This window comes from Rhynchophorus ferrugineus, unplaced genomic scaffold (assembly GCF_030347505.1).
Source record: "Rhynchophorus ferrugineus isolate W39M unplaced genomic scaffold, kcgeb_rfMv2 rfM10, whole genome shotgun sequence".
NCBI lineage: Eukaryota > Metazoa > Arthropoda > Insecta > Coleoptera > Curculionidae > Rhynchophorus > Rhynchophorus ferrugineus.
Genome location: NW_027472589.1, coordinates 32,942,669 through 32,968,024, shown reverse-complemented (window position 1 = coordinate 32,968,024; position 25,356 = coordinate 32,942,669). Strand labels below are relative to the sequence as shown.

Sequence of the window (25,356 nt, the reverse complement as noted above, 5' to 3'; positions counted from 1 at the left end):
AAATTTTGTAAATCCCTTTTGTTGATCAAGAAAAACAACTATGAAATTGCCACAGAGCATTCAAGTATAATATTTTCCCAAATTTTCCTTATAACAATTGAATGAGCAACAGTCAACACAGCATCAGTCTATTATGTAATAATGCATTATTTAAACATGTCTCTAATATTTGAACTCAAAATGTGAGAAACTGATAAGAATTTTTTGTTATTATTTTAGGAATCATCACACCAAATAAGATATGAAATAATTAAAATATTTTTTCAGCATTGTCATGTGGTGTTGGATAGTTTTATATTATATTTTCGGTCAACAAAGCTCCAGTTACACTTAAATAATGGATATTTATATTGAACAGCACTCCTTAAATATTTGAGCTGTAAAAATTCACATACCCATCGAAGAATAAGGTTTTTTTTTGAGGCGTTTACTAAATGTTACGGTTGTTAACAACAAAACGGTCTTTTGTTACACTCCCATTACGAGATAATTGGATGGCCGCACTCACAAAGCGTCGTACCAAACGCGTTAAATGAATTTCGTCGCCGCCGAATCGCCTTTCGCGCGAATTAATCGAAAAACGATTCGAAAATGCAATAAGGTTACCGCGATCCTGCGTTTGGTTTGGTCGCGACCGCGAAATGCCAATTAGTTGGGACAGGGGCGGCGGTGGCACTCAGGTCATCACCCTACCGGAAAAGCCACTTAAAATCAGTTTAGATCGGATTTTCAAGCATGAAAAACAAACAGTGAAAATGTATTACTTGTCTACTTTACAGAGTCAGTCGTGATAAAACTTGAGTAGCATAAACAGGATGACAAAATAACTAGCAAGAAATATTTTTTCTTAAAATTTTTTTATAAAAGATGCCTGTGTTTATTACACAAGGTTTGCTTATTATGATATGAAGATATTTTGCATTGCTGTTAGTATACATTTTGAAAAGTATATAGAAAGTCAGGAAGTGTCATTAGGTACACGGAACATATATAGGTAGTCTAATAGGGAATTCTAGTCTAAAAACTTGAAAACATCGACTTTTTTCGTATCCAGAAAAATCTGAACCATTTAGGAATACGTTCATCAGAGGACTTTTCTAAATTTAAATTATTTTCGGAGATATAACTACCCATATAGCTTTAACTTTAATTATCTGAGAAGGGTAAAATTAACAACACTCATTAAATATAACGCCACATTACGAATGAATTATTGTCCTCGCATTTGGGGAAAAGCTAAGCAGAAGATGTCTCCTGCCGGCCTCTATCGATTAAAAGTTTTTAAGAAATTATACTCAAAAAGGCTTAACAATATAATAGAATAAAGAAATATTCTTTCAGAACTTGTTTTCAAACGTCTTTAGTTCAAATTGTCGAATATTTGTTTCTAAATCCAAACTCATGAGCAGGACGACTTGTTTTTCAATAATTGACTTGGTACGTTTCAAAAGCAGTTTCTTCAACAGTTCGCATATGATTGGTAACAGTGCATATTGAAACGTCTATATTAACAGTAAACACTTTGAATCAACTTTGAATTTATTGGTTTTTTTGTTTGGTAATATAATTGGTAATCTTTGAAATTATTGGGTGATAACTTTCTTCTCCCATATTGTAACTATAAACTAAACTTATTTTAAAGCTTATAGTTGTAAGGTAATCAGATTAGATAGCGATATACATTTTAATCCATCCGAGTTATTATCGACCCGTACATTTAACTAATTGACAAGCGAATTGATGTATTTTGTAGGTATATATTTGGTATAACAATTTTGGTATAACTTTGATACGTATTTAGTTTAATTTATTTGAAATAAAATGTTACTATCTGTTCGATTAGTTCGGGCTTCTTGCGATAGCCAAACCCATAGTTTGGAATGATATTTTTCCTTTTTTTTGTTATTAGCTTTAGTAAGATAGTTTAATAAAAGGGCATTATCGGTAATTAACTTATAAAAAACTGCAAAATATAATTCTCTTGAAATCACACATATTCATAAACGAATTCGTCTTTTATGTTATTGAATCTATATTATCCAACTTATTGTGAATAAACAGTGAAATGATGAATATATTTAACTGGACAGTTTATAACGAAATTCGAAAATAATCCGTAGATTAAAGTTGTTTTCATGTATTTATACGCTATAATTTATAATATTATAGTTTAGCCGAGTTCGAATTAAGATTAGAAATGTATGTCTCCAACTAACAAATAATTGTGGTTGTCTGTCGCTGATATCTGTTGTTTGTGGAATAATTTCTTCGCAATTAATTGGCCCGCCAGTACCACGAGTTGAACAAACTCACATATCTTCGACGCGACACATTATTACATCGTTTTGTTATTGTTTACTAACAGCTGGATGTACTTGAAACGTTTTTAACGACCGATTTAAGCGATTTATCTTTCTATTTGTTGAATCCTTTGACATGTTTATCATAGCAACACAAATGTCTAGATTGACAACATTCTACCAAGCAAAATTTACAAATCTGCATGCAATATGATTTTTGGTGCATGATTTTTTGTGGTTTATTGAAAAACCGTTGTGAGTGTCTAAATAATGTCTAACAACCAAGAACTATGACTATTTTTAGTTTAAACAAATCACTATAGTTATACAATTATTTAAAATTGCAAACGATCTTTGAGCTGTAATTGGAACGATGTATTTTCGAAGATAAAAAGTGCGCTAATTACGAACAGTCCTACAAGGTTAGAAGCTTGTTTAATGATCGATTACAGTAATTAATAAATTATTAAAAATGACTCATGTTTGGAAAATATTTTCTTGTCAACACATACATTCGATAAACTGAAATAGTTATTGTGGAATGTTCGACACAATATTGAAGATAGCTAAATATTATACAAATATAAACAATATATCAATATTCGTTGTTAAACCAATACAAATACATAATAGCAAAAAGCATAAACAATAATACCACATTCCTATGAGCCACTTATAATGCTTGTTGTAACTGTTATCAGATGATATCGATGTTTCAAAAAATTCTGTTCATTTCTTTGTTCTAGTCATAATTTATTTGTTATATTAATATGTTTTTAATAAATACTGTACTAATACTACTACAATAAATACTGTTGATGTTAACAGGAAAGATATTCGTGATAGTTTTTATTAGCTTTCACTGTTTATAATTTCGTTGGCAACAAACAGTGAGTTTATTGGATTAATTTATATTTTCTGAAACAACGGCAAAACTATATTTTTCTTTCAACAAATCGATTATTTGGGTGTCAGAATGGGGGTGGCTTCACTGCATGTAAATTAAAACTTTTAGAGATAGAAATGGCGTAAATTTTGGAAAAAATCATCAAGGAGTCACAGTGTTAAAGTCAACTATTAAGGAAGAAAGGTCTAGTCTAAAAATGTGAAAAAATCTATTTTATTATATTATAAATCATATTGTTAAAACTTAGTCCTTTAGGAATACGCTCTTAAGAGGATTTTGCAAATTTTAAATTATCTTAGGAGACATAGCTGTTTTAGTGACATGGCATTTGATTTTTCATAAGATTGAGTTTCTTACGCATTATTATGACGAACATCAATAAGATATTGCATGAATATTTAGTTCTGAAAAATATTTGTTCATATTGTATCCCTCATAAAGAACATAAAAAGATATGGCCAAGAAATACAACTGATATGTGGCAACCGTGCCTTTAGACCAACGTAGGACAGTAAATTCTGATTGGCACACAACCATTTGTTTACCAGAGAAGTGCTTCGTAAAATAAGAAAAAACAAGCGACAACGAAGGATCATCCTTCATCATGATAATGCTTTCACACATCGGCTGAAATAACCACCTATTTGAGTGACCAATAGTATGTAGAGTTATCCTTTGTATAGCCCATGCGTAGCCACCGGTTTCTGGCGCTTGAAGAAGTTATTGATGGATTCAAAATCTATGCGTTGGAGGTACGTCAGTCAGAGTGGAAAAAGTGTTAAGAAGATTAGTCAAGCGCATGTAGAAGTGTATGGATCATCATTCATTAAGTTTAATTTTATTTAATTTATTTAATCATCATTAAAATATAAATAATAACCCTCGTTTAGCTTGTTTAGATGGTAATTGGACAATAATATCGTAAGTTGTTCCTGTGTTTATCTAATAATTTGCCTATAGACGTATCCTAGTTTTCCCCATTGATACCACCACTTCTAAATCTTCTAAACCAGCATTCACCTGTTAAAACCGACATCGAGCTGGTTCGTCGCAAGTACACGCATCACACATCGAGCCTCGTGGATCGCGGGTAGGTCGCGTATTCAAAACGAATTCCCCTCGGAGATACGATCGAGGAATCACTCCGGAGGATAATTACGATAGAGAAAATAAATTCGCGCCACGGAAAACCGGCGTACTCGGTATGAACTTAATGGGAACAGTCTGCGGCCGAACCAGCTTTATATTTAGACGTTTTATTTCTAACAGGTCTTTGCCCACACCGTCCCAACGACGATAGATTATCGGAATAGGTGCATCTCGACTCGATTAGTTCATTCTGCGTGTTTTTATCCTTTCGGCTTTTTTTATTGAGGAACCATATACTTAAAATAAAACCCGGCCCCAATATGAATCTCATTAAAATCAGAAACTTTTCATTTTTGTTATTAATGTGCCTGTGGATACTTATTATGTAGTTCATCTGCCACATAAAAACTTCTTGCAACAGAAGGAAGAAAGAAGTTGCATAATTAATCCTCGTAAAAAATCCAATCACTATAATTATAGATATATTAATTTACAAATAAATCAGAAAAATATCAAGAGATCAAGAATCTGTAGAATGCATTTGTACTGTAAGAATATAAGTTATGATATACGAAAGGTTTAAAGCAATAAAAACGTTTGGGCTGTTTTTCAAGATATTTTCTATCTGAAATAGTTTATGGCTAAGGGTGTTGAGTACCTTCCACCTTTTCCAATTCAATATTTTGTGAAAAGAGAGCAGTCTTATCAACTCTTCGGAATCCTACCGATTCGCGCCAGTTATGATATGAGAATGGTTTAAAACAACAAAAACTTTTACTTTATTTCAAAAACTACTTTATTTCAGACAGAAGCGGCGATTTGATGACCGATCATACAAATCGACACTGAAGGTTTTAATCTATTCTGACGTAAATCAAATCCCTATAACTAGGAGACGTCTCCTCGCCTCCTTCCTTCGAATGTACGGTCTTTGTATCTAAGGCTGTAGAAGTCGCACGATATAACATATATGTTTTGGAACATTTGAAAAAAATAGTGTAACTGGTATTAAAGAGCACCGATTCATCTTGTAATCACATTCATGTTAAAGCCTCTTCATTTATTCCTAGAAATGAGCATGTTTCGCGGAAATGTAAACATACATCTTTGTGCTCCAAATATAACAAATGTTGTGTTAACAAAACATAGATTATGAGAACCGCTTTCCTATTTTAATTTGAAGAAAAGCGCCACTAATGGACACTTATTATCTATGTGCAGTATATGGAGAACACGCTTCGTCAACAAAAACATGTTAGTACTGGTTGCAGCCATTCAAAAGTGACAATTTTAACACTAATGACAAAGAACAGGAAGGGGGATAGTAAAGTTTCACTATTCTGAATTGAAAGTTTTATTAGGAGGCCAACATTTATCCTAAACTCAAGATAAGCTGTTAGGACCTTTGGGAGAGATTCAACCAACAATTTCATATGCTGAAAAAAAAAACAAGAAAATTGGGGTTATTGAAAAAATACAATAATGTTTATTCACATTCGACATAGCAATCCAAAGCCAAAATCGGCAGATTTTTTCTTTGTGTTGCATCCTAACGAGGAACGAAAATTTTATAATCAGACATCACAATAACAAATTTTGGAAGATCTTTCATGGGTTGCGATACATTGCTTATCGTATTTATTACACTACATTGTTCCTTACATCTACTACTTGTTTCTGTCGTTTACTCATGGCTTGACTTAGCACTACTTCCTTTTTTATGAAGAAACCAAAATTGAGCCGATTCTTGAATCGATACAGTATGGAATAAACTTAATTTATCATAAAATTGTTTCATAACTTAATAAATCAATTTTTCTCCTAACAAAAATGAACGCATCATCATAATATCTATAGAACATTATATTTCAATTCTATTCATGACTTATAGGTAGCCACATTGATAGTAACCAATTAATTGTATAATAAATAACATATATTGCTTAAATCTTATGTGATTGTAAACATTTTATTTATGGTTGGGAACATAATGTTAAGGAGTGATATTACCACAAAATACTAAAAAGAAACACGGCATCAAAAAGATACAATCAATAATTGGGTTCAATATATTTTATTTTAGTAAATTTATCAAATAATGTTAGTTATAGTACAAAACATGTAAACACTTACTTGAAATTCAAATTCAGTCGAGTATTCTCGTTCTTAAAGATGCTCCTGACCTCCCGACCACCGGAACTCTCGCCCTCCGACGTGGTGTCCTCCAACAGGCCGCTCTTAGCCTGCCGCTGACTCTTACTTTTCGCCTCCGAGACTTCGGAATCCGATCCGGAATCGTTGCACGAGATACCCTCGTCGTCTTTGTCCGCGCAGGTTTCGGTGCGACTCGGTTTCACCCGTTGGAAAGCCGATTCGGTGCGACCCGAGTCGAATGCTGTCGAGTCTAGACGAGTTGTGTCGGTGGGCGGGGAATCGCGCCTACGCAGCGCCGACCTAGGACCGGATTGGCCGGTTTTCGCGAGGGGCGTGGACGTTTCTCCGGTGTGGGAGGCCTTGAGTATACCACGGCGTTCGATGACGCTCTGATCTGAGGGAGATTCGATTATTAATAACCGGGAAAAAAAGGACAGATATCGAGTTACCTCTTTCCTGTCTTTTTAGTTTGGCTTCCTCCGCCAAGCTGCGCATTTGACTAGCCAGCGACATTTCGTTGGGTCCCTCCTCGGTCTCGTCTAGTGGTTCTTCCAATTCCAATCCGTCGCCTAGCGATTGAAAGGCTGAATCCGATGATGTCTTGTGGCAGGCGGGGCTTTCCGGCGACACGCCCACCTATCAATGAAAAATATTACTTCAGACAATTGTGTTACCGAAATAAATCGAGTCGGGTAACGTACCGCTTGGAATGAGGACGACAGGAACGAGCTCAGGCGGCTTTCATTCTCCAGAGGTGAGGTAAAGTCAAAGGAGGCGGCGTCCAAGGACCGCGACGAACCTGAAAATGTGTTGTGGGCGTGGTAAGAGAGCTGCGATGGGCGAGGTGAACGGTCGTCCGATTGGGGGGCGTGGCGTTGGTTAGAATGCGTTAAAAGGATGCGACTGAAAAAGAAATTATTGGTATAGCTTAATTAGCTAGACTGTATTAAAGAAATTTGAAAAAAAAACACTCAAGGACATCAAAATATACATTGTTACTATCTTGAGTAAGTAATAATATGAGGAACTTTAAATATTTTGAGAGAAAATCTAGTTTTAATTTTCAGAAAACGTAAGGAAATCAAGGTTCCAAAGGTAAATTTTTTTTTGTTTAGTTTACTTCACCTAAAATTACTCTTATTTAGCGATGACAAATATTTTAGTTTAATTAAAGATACGTTCTAAATTCTTAAATAACTTTCCGATGACCACAAATAAAATTACTCTTTTATGCTCAACCGTTTTTATGCTCAAAGGTTGTTGTGTTGAAAGGTTCTTGAATATTAAATATCGAGACTATAAGCAAATCGTAAATACAGATTAAAAAATAATGCAAGGACTTAAAAATCAATTCTAAACTTTTATCAGAAACATCTGATCTACGCAAAAGATTTCGGAGAATCTGACGAAAAAAAATATTTTACTTGGCGAAATAACATACTAATCTGTCACTTTATCAGTGAGGTTATCGTTGATTAAAAATAAAATATAAATGAAGCGAAATCATTGTGCCACGATAGTTATACTAACCAATATAAAGTATACGACTTGGCATGTAAACTGAGCAGTATATACGCGTCGCATTATTTACTCGCAAGCAGTATTACCACCATGCAACAAGATGTACTATATTACGAACATATTCTTTACGTAAATATTTCTGAAATAAATACGGCAATACTGTAATAAGATAAATTATTAAATTGGCCTTATATAATTTCAGGATTGTTCAATATGACAAGGATATCATAGTATTTACCATTCTTCATCTATTAGCAGTTTATCCCACTAGTTGAGACGTTTTAATGGTGCCTTTAAACATGTTTGTTTTTTTAGATTATTAATATAGAACAACAAAAGGTCAATCCATTATAAAAATAAAGTTGTAAAGGTAACTTTACTACTATGGCAATATAAGGCTTTATATATATGATTGGTAGAAACTTATAGACAAAAAAATAACAAAAAAAAAACGTTTAAAATGAAGTTATCGTCTGATTTCGAAAGACTGGCTTTGTTATCCATAGAAATAACAAACAAGTGTAAACACCAGATAAATCAGTGGCAGAAATGGAGGAAATTTATGACGGATTCCACGCGGTTTAACACAGAAAGTGGGATCACCTTACCAATCCTGAATAACATGTACATGTTTTACGATAATCTTATTATTAAAATGATCAAGGATATCGAAAATCCACCAATAGTTTGGCCTCAACGCAAACTAATGTCGGTATTAATAAAACAGAAATAGTCGAAGCGATACATCGGGAACGCGTAGCATTTTATTTATATAAGAAGCGTGGGTTTTACCGAAAAAGTAACGCCAACAAAGAGGAAAAAATCGTGTCGTCGTAACACGCGACCTTCTGAATTCGGGAACTCCGGAAATGGCGACGGTCACACCGGAGTAAGGCGAAACAAACCAGACAGGAAAACTTACCTGGAAAATATTCAATGTTTATGCCGCACAGGTGTTGGCGATCGCGCGAATTGATACGACTAAACCCGCGTTCACCGAAAATATCGACACGTCGACTGGAGACTTTCGCAAAAGTGCTCGAACGCATCTAATTTTAGAAGGAGAGAAGGCGAGACCAGGAAATGTGCCAAGAAACGAGCGATTTCTCAATGAACGGCAGAAAAAGATAAGATTCGACGTCGAATTTATCTCGATTCTCGTACCTGTAGCAAATTAAAACAATGATAACGACGAGATCACAAACCTTGCTTCCAGTTCGTTGGATGTCACCGGCTGCGTGCGGTACCGATCTCCGCTCCTCTTCTTCGGGATGGCGCCGCCGCCGGTGGCCGCGTCGGTGTTCACGTTCTTCTCGAAGGTCTTGATCAGTTCCAGGACGCTGAGGGGACGAGCCTTCTTCAGGTCGCGGTCGTCCTCCTTGCCGCGGCCGATGGCGTTCGAGGTCACGTTGAAGTCGGAGCAGATCGTGTACGATCGGCGGGAGGTGCGCGCCCGACTCTCGTCGACGGGGGAGGGCGTGGCGTCGCCGCAGAACGAGAGGCGTGGCCGGGGAGATTCCGCCCTCAGGCTGGTGGTTTTCAAGATGGGCTTCACATCTGTAAAACAATTTGTATCGATACAGTTTCATGTTACGTAAATAAGGTTCCTTAACAAGTTTATGGAGTACCAGTCATATAATATCAAGATACAGAATGGGCACTTAAATGGGAGCAACAGTAATCATGTTCGGACCGTGCGTGTCAGTCACTAGAGAGCCAGAGACGACTATGAATTGTTTTATTTTCTGGTTTTGTGTATAAATTTAAGGAACGTTGTTGTTACGCCTTTATTTTCTTTAGTATTTAAGGAAAAAATTATTTGTTTAAATGCAAAAATGTTGTTTTCCAAGCTGTGAACATTTAGATGAAATGAATTATTTCCCAAAGTATTCTGCGCTAGCCCAGAAACGGGCATCGCTTAACCAAGATGCAATTCTTAATTATTGTTTAAATAGTAAGTTTTTCAATAAAAATCTACATCGATTATTGAATTAAAATACATAACATGCGTATATTCACAAATATGGCTACAAGTTCAATATTACAATCAGCAGATGTTCAGCAAAAGTAAAATTTTCAAACAGAATTATAGTCCAATACAAATTTAGTGTAACAGTTATGGTAATATTGCAAGCAGGATGTATTACACATGTTTTTATGATTCTGCTAGTTTTATTCTCTAATGTCTAAATGTTATATTTAACAGTACCAGAAATTTATTTCAATTAATTAGTGAATTATGTTGTATCTTGATTTTGATGATTGATGGCAATGATTTTTTCATTAACAAAATTACATACAAGTAGAATTCTCTCTCTCTCTCTTTTATGTAGCAAATGCCAGTATGTTTAACGACTATATATTAAGAACTTCATCAGTTTTAATGCATTATTATCGTTTAAATGTAAAAAATCTATATTTTTTAGTTGAATAATATTTTCGCAAACAGTAAAAATTAAATTCCAAACTTGGTCAATGAATGTGACGCGGACATTTGCATCTAAACCACCGCGCAAAAGAATTTTGCCTATTTTCGTGGGCGATTTCCCACAAATATCATCCTACTTTCGGGGCGAATAAACACAGGTTTGTCTGGCAGATCGCCAATGCGTCCACACGCGGTTTTGTCGGTCGAATAACGAACAGAAACAGAAAAACTACGGTATCGTAACATATACAACACACAAAACAGATATTTATACGATCATCGTAGTATTACGAGAAATGCCAATATCAATGACGTTGCCGATTTTATCCAAAGCGCATCAATTCCAACATGAATCAAAATATAATAGTACACAAATAAAGAACGAGTGGTATGTTACTACGACAGGGGTTAGCCCCGTTCTGACTTATGAATGGTTGGCAACTTCTAACAAAAAAAACCCATTTGATATTTTGAGAGTATCGACCTTTAAAGAATATCTGGCAACATTTCACGGCATTTAGATAATTAGAACCTTGGGTCTCAGTGACTTTAGTCACGTCTCAGAAAATCAAAGTGATCAGAAATTACCGTTCAAAAGGCGCAACTTGTGTGTGATTCATTCATAACACAGTGTTCATGACTCTGAGTAGTATTTTGCCATGTTTAAACGTAACAAACCGGAATCTTTACACGGATATGTGACAGTGTGGATCGAATATGGATCCATGGATAGGTCTATTTTGAGGCAAAAGATAAATCATTCGACAAAAGTGATATTGAAATGTTAGAGCGACGTTAGAATGATGGCTCTTGATGGAGATTAGGTTGATGAATAAAGCCAATTTTAAACAAAAAATACACGTTTTCTTTGTTACGCCCGGAACTTTTCAGCCCATGTGTTAACATCCAAAATGTGGTTGCAAAGTGGTTTGAGCTTGGAAATGGACAAAATCTATGAAAAAATAGCTCTATATTTTACAATATTATTATTTTATTAAAATCTGTTGATAAGGAATAAAGAAGAACGAAGAGAGGAAGATTAATTCACACGTGGTCCTCTAATCTCCGAAATAATGGAAAAAATCAAGCTAAATAAAAATATCAGGCAGCAAAGTTGATGATATTGACATAGGTTTAGTCACTGACCACAAAATTCGGGAATTATTTATATAAAGCTATTTAGAAAAAAAGCCCAATGTGACGCCAAAAACCATGTATGTAATATATGTTCTACCCTGTAGATTATTAAATTTTAAATCAAAATGAAAGAGTCAGAGGTACCTTTCGGCACCATGCATATTTCTACCACAAAATTAAAAAGAATATGTCGTAAAAAACTATTTCAACGCTTACCATCAGTGGAGTCCAAACTGGAGAAGCGCGAATAGCGAACGTCCTGGCCGGTGTCGAGGACCTCGCGCTCGACGCTATTCCTGGGCAGCTTCAGGATGGGTTTCATCGGTTTTTCCTCGCCGTCGTCCGTGTCGGTGCTGGATTTCTTCTTCAGGATGGGCTTGGGAGCGTCCGCGGAGTTCTCGCTGAAGGAATGCTCCTCGGAACTCTTCTTCTTCAGTATGGGCTTGACCGGTTCCTGCGAGGCCTCCGGCTCCAGGATCATCTCGGCTCCACCGGCCGCGGCCAGGATCACCGCCGTCGTGATGGACACGTGCGGAGTGTTTGTGGTGCTTCCTGTTAGGGAGAAGAAATATGTTTAAAACCAGACAATATCGCTGGCTTGGAGGAAAGGGCCTCACCGGCACTGCTGGCTCCCGACCGTCGCTTCAGGATGCCCTGCGGCGAGTTCAGCGACTGGTCGTCATCGTCGGTTTTCGGTTTTCTCTTGAGGATACCCTGGATATGTACCTCCGGAGATTGGGTGCGTCTGAGCTCTTCCAACGACGATCTTCGTTGACTTTTTAAAATAGATCTGAAATAAATGAGTAAATAACAGTATTGTAGTAAATTTAACTTGCATATTAAATAAACACAATAAAAAGATAAGTTGAGCGGATAAAGTTATGGAAAAATGTATTTTTGTAAAGACGCATTCTTCACAGTTAAAAATGGACATATCGCTACAAGATGGGTCCAACAAGATGCATATTGAATAAAGATATGCATAAGAAAAATTGTTTTTCCAGCTTGATTATTAATAGTGGAACAATTTTTAAGCCTATTATAATATTATTCAAAAAGTACACTTAACACATTAATGTCACTCAGAGTGTCACCTAATAACACAATTATTAATTATACAAATAGAAAAGGCGAAGGCGAATGGATGGTAGAAATGTAGTAGCTCAAAAGACCTATGATATCAACTGTTATATGAATTAAAAATGAAAAAACGATAATTACTGTTAATATTTTTAATTAATCTTTGCTTCAATCAACATTAATTTTAGATTCAACATTAAACAATGGCTTCATCAATGTGCTAATATTGAGAGTCAAGAAAACCGCAATCTGGAAGGCCTTTTTGCTAATATCAAAACTATGAAACAATAACTAACAAAAAAATACAATTTAAATAACTGCAGAAGAAAAATAAAACAAGAAGAACAAACTTACTTTGAATCTGAACTTTTATTCGCAACATCCGGACTGCAGCTCCTGTGTCTCATCACGGTGGATTCGTCCAAGCTGCGCCGCTTCTTCAGGATGCCCTGCTTTCGATTTGTGGTGGTTGGCTCCACGACGTTGGGCGAGAACGTCACCGGCGTCGAGTGAGCCTCAGTCTTTTCATCTGAAACAAGAGGTCGGAAGATCCGTATATATTTCGAAATCGTGGATTTTTTCGTGCTCACCTTGAGCCACCTTCCGTTTCAGTATGGAGACGGGCCCCACGTGTGTTGGTACGGGTGCTTCGTTAACTACAACTATGACAGTCTCTTTCTCCTCTCTCGGTTTGCGTTTGAGTATGGAAGAAGGTGTCAGATCCATCTGCAAGCATAATCAGAATTTATTCAATCACATTATACAGACAATTAATCATTACATTGAAAAATGTTTGGTCTAAACATAATATCTTTTTCTCGCTAGTCAATACAATTTTGTTGTGAATCAAATATCTCTAGATCAAAATTGAAAAGGAACAGATGCACATGAAAAGGAATTAAAGTGTATTAAAACCAAAATATACAGGAAAAACTAAAAAATATTCTCTCGACATTACAACATAAGATAAAATAAGTGAAATAATAAGATAAAAAAATAATTTAACGAGCGATATAATGCTATGTAAACAAAAATCGAAACTAGATGTATTAGCACCAATAATATAAAAATAAATTAATTCAAAAAAATTAATTTAGATAAGAAGACAGTGTTGATGTTCTGATTTAAACTAAAAAAGAATGCACTTACACTGATGTACCCGTATTGTTGTATCACTTGTATTAACACAGGAAAAATTGGTAAAGAGAACACATCATAGGCGAAACCTTGAATGAAAGGACGAAGAAAATACGACCGCTTTTATATAGCTATACATTATTTGCCATTAATCGGTCAGGTCGTTTATAGTGAGTGGTCCCTAGCCAATAGTATCATTTCATTCAAAATTATCTTTAAATATCCGAAATATTGAGAGACCTTCACAATAAACATTCATAAAATTGGAGGCAGTCCTATAAATCCTTACAGAAAATACTCGCCAGAGAAATAACAATTAAGGGTACCAAAATCAAAGAGAGGCTATATCCAGTTGTGAAAGCAATTCAGTTTTGTCATCATTTCAAAGTTTATGGTTTCGGCGTCTTTGTAGTTGCTGTCGTTATAATACTCCCGTGTAATTGAATCAATATTTTATTCTTTACATATTAGATTACATAACAATAAAAAAGAAAGTTGTGAAATATAACTGCGTTGAGCTATAATTTTCTATTAAATTTTTACAAATTTAAAGATACGGTAATACAACAAAATTAAAATATATAGTATCTCCAATAAAATAGCCAATCGACGTTATCAAAATTATACTAATATAATAATTATTATTATATTCAACGGTTTGAAGAATTTTTCAGACATTTGACATCGAGGCTTACTAGTACAGAGCCAAATCGAATTTTATTCTCGAAAAAAAGCATTTTAAGTTATATACGTGCGTTGCGATAGATAAGTAAAAGAACAATGCCTAACAATTTAAAAGAAACAAATAAAATTACCTGTTTAACTGGACTAGGTCTTTTAACTTGTAGGTCCTTGGTCCTGTTGGTGAGCCTTTCAACTTTCGCTAGAGTTTCCCTGGTGAAGGCCTTCAATTCCTCCATTCGCTTGGCGATGTTCCTGTTGGTTTCATTGTCCGATGCCGACGTAGACGGTCTGACGGAGGCGGTCGTACCCCTAAGAGTGGCCGAACTCGAAATGGGCCTTTCCCTCGTTGTCGGCATTTGGGTCCTCGTGCGGGCAACAAAAGGTTTGTATTTGTGCGTATCTGGCGTCGACGGGGACGTCACCGAGCGACGTGCGTTCTCCATGTGCACCGATATACCTGAACGCCTAAAGAGAAAACAGAACCGTTGAAACGGCCATTGTCAATATTGAGTTTACTAATACCGCAAGACGGTCAAGTAATCTGTTTGTTCAGACTGTTTACAACATTAGGAACTTCACTGATTAGTCATTGGACGTCATTCGAGAGATAATTTTCAACTATACAACTATATAACAGTATGAAGTTGCAGCTGTCTTAGCCACGCATCTTTAAGATCGTCACTCCTAAACGGTAGAAATGCAGGTGTTTTTCTCAAAACTACATTTTTCGTCACGGTTGATATTATATCTCCAGTTTAAATTCTACTCTTTATTACCCCAATTATTATTAATTATGGCGCAATTCTCTACAACTTTGAAGAAATGTTTTCCCTTTTCTCAGGGTATAGATAGTACTTAGGTAGTATCTTGATAAGCGATATCTATTAGTGAAAATGGAAAAGTATCTATTAAGCCTAAACTAACTGTTAAGTTCGATGGTTTTAACACTTGTCTACTTAAAATAATAATTTTCCACTTAGTATATTTGAGTTTTTCAGTGTATACAAACGTTAATCATGGAACGCCCGAAATTGTATTTTCGATAGTCATTACTTTTGTTGTTTGATTGAAGAAAAATTGTTGTATTCCGTGACGATCCAGCTGTCGATTTTGGTTTTAACGATTTAAAAGTGGTGATTTCAATAACAATAACGGCTTGGAGGATCACAAAAGTTCGAAGACGACGAATTGCAAGGCTTATTGGGCGAAAACGTAGCTCAAACTTTCAAAGAACTTTCAGACAGCTTATTTGTTGATTAATCCATAGTTTCTATATGTTTACATGCAATGGAAAAGACTCAAGAGGAGAAACATGACATGACATGATATCTACTATGACAATCGCAAGCGCAGAAAATCATGGGTTAGTCTAGGAAAACCGTCCGCATTGACACCAAAATGGAATATTCCTGGCCATACAATTTTGCTGTACATATGGTGGAATCAGCAGAATGTTCTGTATTACGAGTTATTAAAGCCGAATGAAATTGTTACTGCAGATGCCTAACAACGACAATTGAACAAATTGAACGCCCTATTGTTGCAAAAACAAACAGCAATAACCAATTCCCTGATGCCAGCTGAAGTCAACCTATTGCATAAGGCGTTGTAAGAGTTGTCAAGAATACACTGTGGCATCCAGCGTATCTCCAGACATAGTGTCTTATTATTACTTGTTCAAAAGGTTGGTTTGGCTAGCACACGATTTCGAAGTGCTAGGAAAGTGCGAAAAGAAATCGCCGCAAAACCATCATCGTTATTTCGATACGATATTGCCATGTTATCAGAAAGATGAAAAAAAATTAGAAAGTGATGGTAAATATTTACTCTAATATATATTCTGCACATTTTTCACAATAAATGCCTTTTTAAAGTGAAAAAATTATCAGATTAAATGCAAGCACCTAATCCCATTAGATAGACCATTCAAAACAGCACTATTTATTAAACCAAGAAAAATCAAAGTTTTGGTGTTCCAAGAATAGGACGAACAGGAATAGGTATATACCAAAAAAAAGAAAAAGACCTAACATTATTTGCAAATAATAGTACCTGAGAGTTGAAGCTGATTAAAATATCTTCTTTTATCGAAATTATAATAACTACAGATCAGTCTTCTGTTATCATATGTTCACACTAAATAACGAAAAAGTACCTCCAAAGTCAGAGGACTCAGCGGTACATTTTAGTGGATAAACAATTCAACATATTCAACGATATTATAGTTCGTGTTTGTCTTTAATATGAAATTAAATTTACCAAAAAACATAAACGTAATGAGAAAAAACTTTAAGGTATTTTCGAATTATAGAGGATAAAATCGCTTGATCTTTTATGATCTGTAAATATTATATTTATAATATAAACTGCCTGATATAAACTGACGAACATCCCAAATATATTTTAAATAATAAATATTGATATTCTAGTGTGATAACTAAAACAAAAACTATTCTACCGTCAAAAATAATCAAAAAACCTTACTTGGAACTCTGCTTGGGTGGAGACTCGGACGTTGCGTGAGTAGTGGTGGAAGTGGCTAGTGATGTCGGGGCAGTGAAACGAGCTGTTGAAGGCGTATTGACGGAGGATGTCGCGGAGGCAGTTGATGTATCACGAGAAGACGGAGGTCGGGGTGTTTGGTCCAGTACGTCCTGAGGGAAGAAACGTCGTCGTCTACGGGCAGTTTTCGGATCTTCTGAACAACAAAAAAAAGTTACTACAAAATAAAATTAATATTTTAATTTAAATATTTAAATTCCGTTTATGACGTACTGATAGTTCTTCCAGTGAAGAAAACCTTTACATCTTAGAGATGATCGACTAACTGACTTTTTTAAATACCGAAATATTAACACAAGCTCTGAAAAAGACATGAATCAAGATCATTGAAATTGAACTAACATATCTAAGGCCCAGAACAGGGTCGATAGCCAATAGTAATGAAGAAGTAATAATGTTGTGTAGTATACTGCTAGTGGTATGCTACTAGTAAATTAGAAGCTTAGGGATTGTTAAATACACGTTAGGATTTACACAATTTTCAACTCCTTGAAGATTATTAAAAATAACAAAGAAAATTACTCGATAATTGCCACCCCACCAAAAGACGAACCGAAAATAATTATGGAAAAACAGTTTACTTTGTGTAAATGGAGCCACATTAAAAATAAATGGTACTCTTGGTGGATAGTCGAAATATTGTATGAATGAGAACTGAAGAACCGTTTAACATAACTAAAGTGAACGTTAACTAAACAATGAGCAAAAAACAACCTTACCATTAAGACTAAACGCTGGAACTTCTTCGGAGTTAAGGGATCGGTTCAAGTTCGACTTTCTCTTGCTGCTCTTGTCCCGTTCCTGCTTGTTTCTGTTTGTGTCCGACAACGGAGACACGCTCTTCTACAATAAACAGATGGCGTTAAAAAATACAGAGAAATAATCGATTCCACCGGAATTAAAATAAAAAGCGAACCGCAGTATAAAACTGCGGAAATACTAAATATGCCATGGTTTGGTTGATATGGATTATCTCTACTCGGGGACATTCGTCGAGAAACGATAAAAATTGGTCTATGGAAAGCTCGTACTAGGTACAGGATACAATTGTTCATGTACAAATAATGATCGGACAAAAGTTGTATGCAAAAGTGACATGATTCTGTATTAATAGTTTTAAAAAGTAACTTTACTTTACATTAGGAATTATTTATTCACGATTATACCATTCTTATTTGAGATTGTACTGTTAGATCATTTTTGAGAACTAATAAGATTAGAAAAATGATAATTCGATAACTGAAGCCACTAAAATATTCTACAATATTTGAGGTTTTCGACATAGGTCAAGCATTCCTTTATTCGAGAATGGCTTAAAAATCTTGTAGAAACCAGCATTAGAGAAAACAAATTCTGGAAGGCTAAAGAGAGTGGTAGAAATTGTGGAGAATATTAATCAACACGAACTGTTCATAACGCAAACCATCGAAGTTAAAAAAAATCATTATTACACAAAAACCTAAAGCTGCCTCACTACAAAATTCAATTGATGTCAGAACTAATGTCGCAGGATGCCAGTCAGAGTGTTTGATTTCGTAAATCGGATAGCTGAGCTCTTTTTAACATTTACTAACATCTTATTTTTGGATAAAGTTCATTTTCATGTTAATAGACATGTATATAGGCAAAACTCTACTTGAGTATATTAAATCCGAAATTCAAGCATCAGTTATACCTTAATTTGCCTAAAGTGATCATATGGGCTTCTCTGCTTGTGCACGGAATCATCAGTGGTAAATGAGTGGATTCCTAATTGGCCAGAAGCTTCATTTGAAGTATTGCTCACTGTGCTTAGAACTTTACTAGAGTTTTATACAATTATCCTAACACCGTATTCTATATTTTTAAGAGCATTACTAGAAGTTTTTGGAAGCCCTTCACATGGATTACCTTCTATTAACTTTATCAAAACTGTTAATATTAAGATTAGTTTAAGAGCTTACTATTAATTTTCAGATAGGCTCTGTAAGTAATGTAATAATAAAAAATGGACTTCATTATTCCTTCGATTGTTCATGAATAGGTGAAATGTTAAACATAGTATTTTGTGCCTTGCTTTATCCATTTATTTGAAAACAATGATTACGTAATACACCTCGTATTAAATAACAAAAATTATTTTGCATTATTTAAACCAAACAATGGTAAAACATCCGTCGGACTGTACACTCTTGGATACTTAACGAAAACTAACAATGACCTCCGAAACAACATTTGAAAATAACGAGAATCAAAATAAAAACACAGCCGATGCGGATGGCCTTCCGCTACACTCGCACGAATAAGATCAATTAGAAGTGAGTCAAGGCCCGGAGGAAATCCACGACTAGGAATGCCATTAAAATTCAACGCACCGAGACTTTCAAAGAGATATTAATAAACGCTTATTTTTTGGGTAAACCTTCGTGTTGTGATTTGGCCTTGTAGGTAAACTGGAAAGTCATCAAACTAATTATCTTCCATGATACTTTCGGGCTTCATTTGTTTCATTTGTGATGTTCTGACCTATAGACAGGTCATTTTCTATTCTTTCCGTTGGTTGTTTGAACGGCTGTGAAAACATCAATGTGTTGTGTGAATGGTTGTGAAGAAATAGCCTGATTTCAGTCCTTAATATAATATATCACTTCCCTACATCAATGCTATTATTCAATGATTCAGAAATAACTAATGCAGTTACTGGTATCAACCTGAACTGTTCTATAGATATCTGGTTGTTCAAGTTCTACCCTTTTGAATCAATCAACTTCACTCGCATTATTTGAATTAAATTGCTTGATGCTTGATGCTCAGAGTATAATTGTAATATATTAGAAAAGATGCTAGGTTTACAATGAAAAAAATAGAAATGTATTACTTTTAGAAGTATTCTGTAATTTATTTCATTTAATGTAGTACAATGAGTAATAGTATGAAGTTTCATTTTTCAATATTTTTTCATATAAACATATAAATTCCAAAGATAAACAAAGCCAGCTTATCATCAACTTTATATCATTTGCTTTTCATATTGTCTGCTGCTAGTTTTTTTAAATGAAATTACGTGTTATATATTATGTGTGAATGTATTGAATGATAATGTAAAGGCAGAGTTACCCTTAACCCTTCATACCTTCTAAAAATGCTAAAATATTAATTTAATAGTACAAGTAGTAATTTTAGACAAAAAACAAATAAAATGCCAGACATCACATCTCACTGAATGAAGACTACAAATGATTGGAAACGAAATTGGTGGAAATTAGAGTATCCGCATCATCCAAAAAAGATGATACAATAATGTGAATAATTTTTAATGCACACTAATATGTAGAGAGTTATTTTACAGGTTTTCTCGAAAACCACCATTGTAATTTCTGTTTCATTTTCACAAACATATTGAACAACCTGTATATACATTCATATACTGGTTAACCACCTGTTGTCTTCCATAATATGGAGAAATTAATAACAATAAGTTAATAAATCATTTTATGTAAAATAACAATAATGAAACGAAAGAACAAGTGGAACCTACCTCGGTTTTCGTGGAGCTTGCGCTCCCCCCTTTAGTGGTGGCGGCCTGGGCCCTCAAATGCGAGGCTCTGGTGGGTCTGGGTCCGTCCGAGCTGCTCGAGGAACCGCCCTTGAGGGTGCCGGGTTCGCCGACATTGCCGAACTGCTCGGCCAGCTGTTTTCGCCGTTCCTCCTTGTAACGGGCTATGCGAGTGGCGCGACTATCTCGGTGATTCTCCGACATGGCTTCATCAGGACATGAGATAGGTCGTTGGAGTCTATTCAGTCTCAAGCGGAAACGTCTCCTTGGAGGTCTATCTGAAATCAAACAGATAAAGGTCATTTAAACTCGTGTTCTTACCAAGAAAGTAAAGCTAAAATACTAAATGGTAAAAAACCCTTACAAATTGATATTTCAGTCAGGCATATGTATCTTTAAATTTTGAATATTAGTTCTACACTAATTCGTACGGAATTAAAATTCTGAACCAGATTGAGCAACTTATACTATAGATTAGAGGTTCCTGAACCTCTAAAGTAACAGAACACAATTCTTTGAACAATTTTGAATGGAGGGAACAACTTTTCACATCAATGAAGTCTTTCACGGATTCAACGAGAACTTTTTAAATTATAAGGGGCTTTTACTATAAGGACTCAACCATATCTGTGACTGTGATACATCGTTACATACGTCAATACATTTTTTCCCTAGTTGCAAAGGGTACACTGAACTGTAGTTGATTTTTCTTGATAGCTGAGACAAATACAAGTATTATATGAAAAAGACAGTTACATCTGTACTCTCAATCCATCAAATAGCATTGCACTCAATCGGTGTACGAATTCATCTTCAATGTGGGCAGATAATTTGTAAATTCTCAGATACATATGTGTTGTTTGGACACTGGTACAACTATCCTTCCCATTCGGTGATCAAAATACATGTATCAATAATAACAGTAAACCTGTGGAAAGTTGCGGAATATCAGTGAAATTATTGCAATATATATAGAATTTTAAAATAAATAATCCATCTTTGATTGATTCGTGACATTAGTAAGAATCATTTAAAAATAAGTGTACCACGATGTATTACTCTAAATAACACGTTTTTATAACAAGAGAATCAACTAGATTTTATATTTACATCATGACATTCATTCTCATTGATAAAACAGAATCGTATTATCAATTTTTTACAATATTGCAATATATCAACTAGTGATGTATATGTGACACGAGCAAAAGAATAAAGCTTTAAGTTAGCCTAATTTAAGTCATTTTGTAGATTTGATTAATTCTTTCAGGTGGTATCACCAGTTAACACTATATTATCTGGTAGTCTATATACTTAAATACACTATCAGCTTTTCATAAGTTATCAATCAGTTTGTCACACTTGAATCCATTTTTCAAAAACCATTTTTAATGACACTAGTTTTTCATTTTATATTAAATTTATATTAGACAATATATTTAAATATAAACTAAAACACGTTGTCCCAAATTGATTTACTTCGATTCGGACGTACATCTTTAGCTTTCCACTATGTTTTTTGCTTTCGACGTAACTTTCTTAAGCTTCTGAAACCATTTTTTGTGTGAAACCATAAAAAATAGTCGATGTCTCACCAACAGAAATCTCCGAATAAAAAAAATTATATATGACGCTACTAAATTCAAAACCCTATATACACTATACAACTCTATAAACACATCTAACATGTTACATTACATAGGAGTCATTTTTTGTTACTTTTCGATGGTTCGTCCGGGAGAATATGAGCCGATTTTAGATTAAAAAACTTTTAGTCAAACAAGGAATTACGTAACACAGTAAATTCATCTTGGTATATATCTAATGATGACTTGAAGACGTCAACAGTCAAAGTGCAAATCAAATTCTGCGGAAAACACTAATCCAAGTTATGTTTTCGTGAATAACCAGAGGTTATTGCAGTACAACAACACAGTCACAGTACTACAATATGGTCTGCTTCACAATTGTTGCAACATGAGTTGAGGTTTATTATGCAAGAGAATGATTTTGCCTCCACGTGTTTGTTGACTATCTGACAGGCAATGAAAACGCGATGTTGAAACGTTTTGAAATGGCATTTGCAGTCAAACCGTATTGTAGCCATTCTCCTTTTGGATCTCTCATTTTCATTCACAGACATAGATACCTTGAATTTTTACCAATAGATATGGCTGATCAAAATATATGCAAGTACTTGATATTGCATTTAGAAGTTAGCGTAAGTTGTAAGGGTACATCGTTTATAAAACTGTGAAGGTTTAGTAAAAGAACCAATCAAAACAAAGAACTCTGATTATTTAAACTACGTGTGACTGAAGTATTACGAAATATTTATATAGCAAGTACTAGGGGATGTTGTGGGGAATCGAACAGCGTAATTTACACAAAACTGTCATTTATTTATAACCGAATAAACTGTAACAGGAACACCGGATAAAGGAAAAGGGACGAAATGGCGAGACGTAATATATCAACTAAAAATACATCATGATCTTACCAACGTTTGTTTGAGCGTCTGACGAATCGTAAGCCGGCTTCGCGTTCCGATTACGAAACATTGTAAATATTTACCGACGGCCCGTGTTATTGCAACTATTATGATGATTTCTGGACGGTTTATCCCGATTTTTCCGTACAAACAAACAAGGTGGACGCGTCATGGGCCGATCTTCATTTGGCACTAAATCGCGCCCAGCGGCAATTGATCGGAGCGTCCGAACGAACGTGGGGCAGCGTCACGCTTTGGATATATTCTAGTTTTAATTTGTGTATAAAACACGTCGAGATCTCGGATGGAAAGAAATAATTGCGTGGTCGGACTCGGGCCACCAGAGCGTACTCGAGAGCCGCCGTTCATCAATTACTTCTATTAATAGGATAGAAAAATGGAGATGCGAAGATAGAACGGATAGGTGCGCCTCATTTACGATCGTTTTCAAGCGAGATTCCGTCTTTCGCGCTTAGATGTGAATTAATTACATCGCGAAATCGCTCTACAATTCTGCTATCTCGTTTGTGTTTTATAGATTCACAACAGATTCGGCAACTTCAAACAAACCAAAGCGGAACAATCACCGTAACTATATCCTATAGAGATACCAAAATATGCTAACGAACAACATCATCAATTCGCCTTGCTACTAATGATGCACCAGAAAGCTCCCTGTTGAAATTCAACATTCTCCTTCATTCTGAATACCATAACAAGTATACTTCAAAGTATTGGTTAAAAAAATGTTGATACTTCGAAATAGTGTCAGTGTACTCCAATGGACTAATAACTAAATGCCATGCAGTTATATGTACGGACATATATAGGCAATAGAGTAAGATTTGGATTAAGATATTTTATACATATGATCACTTACTGCTGTGATCTGTATGTCATGTATGTAATAATCATCATAAGAAATACTTATTGCCCACAAAGAACGGCAAGATCTATTATTAATATTGGTTTTGACATAATTCTGGAAGTTCAGGGAAGGTTTACAGGGTGACAGAATATAGAGTAATTGCGACAACAATTTCGTTTTCCCATACAAAGGACCACTGCCACTGCCGTCCAAATATTTATGGGTGTGAGCAGATATTTATTTTGCGACTAAAAATGTTGAATACTAATTAAAACTATCGGCCACTACTAGAATACATAATGTATTAAACATTGACGATAATTTCTCTGCACTGACCGTGTAATACTTTACCAGGATTCATATTTCATACAAATGTAGGTATTATTTGATAACTACATCGATTCAAGCTATCGAGCTTGAAAATCGAATGAAAAATAATGGCATATATGTCAAATATGATATAACTATGTGCAAACGGTAATTTACAATCTTATTCTAATTAAGGCTTAGTAACCATTTGCCAAGAATAGAGTTGAAATATGTAGTGACTGTTAATGGTAAAGAATACCTTGTAAATGTGTAGCGACCTTGGAGTAAGTCGAATTTTACATCATGGAATAACGGTCTACAAAATACCCAGAAATATAATCCCAGATGTTGAACACCGGCGGGGTGCCAGCAGCGCCAACTAGAACCCGAAAACGAATAGCTGGCAACCCCGAGACGTTTATCTGGGATGTGATTGAAGGGTATTTCCTAGTGGTGTTGGGAACAATCGACTGAAATCGACTATCGACTGTTCAGTAATTGACTACTTTTTACTATCGACTATTTCAGTCGCTATTTTTACATTAGGTATATGTTTACATTGTATTTAGTAGTTATCGAATTTGTTATTATTAACAATGCTAAAAAAGACTACTTGACTTAGGCCGTAGAAGTCAATCAAATGCGACGAGATATCCTAAGTGTTAAGCATACTAATGACTAGCAAGAAACATAAAATGAAGTACATAGGCTTAGAATGCAACGAGTTCGTGCATATTCGCAGTGCTCCTGTGATATCCAAAATATCAATTACAGTTAAGAAAATGATAATTGTGCGTCAGAATTGCTACAATTAGTTGCACCGCCAGATGCATTATGCTTAATAGTTTCTGGAATAGGAAATTATTCCCACCACTTCTTGGCCAACATTTACCAATATAATAGTTGCGAATGCGATTCAATAGGTTACATGAGTACTTGTGATATCACAAACCTATTTCTACTATCATCTCTCTCCTAGATTTCAATCCAGGCTAAAAAACCTTTTGAGAAACATAAACAAACAAAAAAACATTTTCGTGGTTAAACAGCGTCAACTAACCATACATAGATTACGTTAAAATAAAATTACCTGATTCAGTCATTCTCAACTGCCATGTAACTATTTTGAAGTGTATCGCCAAATGTAGGAATGG

At 35.1% G+C, this 25,356-nt stretch overlaps 1 protein-coding gene across 2 annotated transcripts in view; it reads right to left on the bottom strand.

Moving 5' to 3' along the window:
• Svil (Supervillin) overlaps positions 1 to 25,356 on the bottom strand; it is an 82,264-nt gene that overhangs the window by 28,337 nt on the left and 28,571 nt on the right. The window contains exons 2-13 of one of the 2 annotated variants that reach the window (XM_076415654.1): positions 20,517 to 20,812; positions 17,719 to 17,842; positions 16,922 to 17,135; positions 14,569 to 14,902; positions 13,207 to 13,342; positions 12,971 to 13,145; positions 12,154 to 12,326; positions 11,753 to 12,088; positions 9,177 to 9,528; positions 7,152 to 7,353; positions 6,900 to 7,086; positions 6,430 to 6,844 (exon numbers count right to left, since the gene is read on the bottom strand). In XM_076415654.1, the coding sequence (XP_076271769.1) occupies positions 6,430 to 6,844; positions 6,900 to 7,086; positions 7,152 to 7,353; positions 9,177 to 9,528; positions 11,753 to 12,088; positions 12,154 to 12,326; positions 12,971 to 13,145; positions 13,207 to 13,342; positions 14,569 to 14,902; positions 16,922 to 17,135; positions 17,719 to 17,842; positions 20,517 to 20,812 (2,944 nt within the window). The remainder of the gene's footprint in view (positions 1 to 6,429; positions 6,845 to 6,899; positions 7,087 to 7,151; positions 7,354 to 9,176; positions 9,529 to 11,752; positions 12,089 to 12,153; positions 12,327 to 12,970; positions 13,146 to 13,206; positions 13,343 to 14,568; positions 14,903 to 16,921; positions 17,136 to 17,718; positions 17,843 to 20,516; positions 20,813 to 25,356) is intronic. The other variant, XM_076415655.1, reaches the window with a different exon arrangement.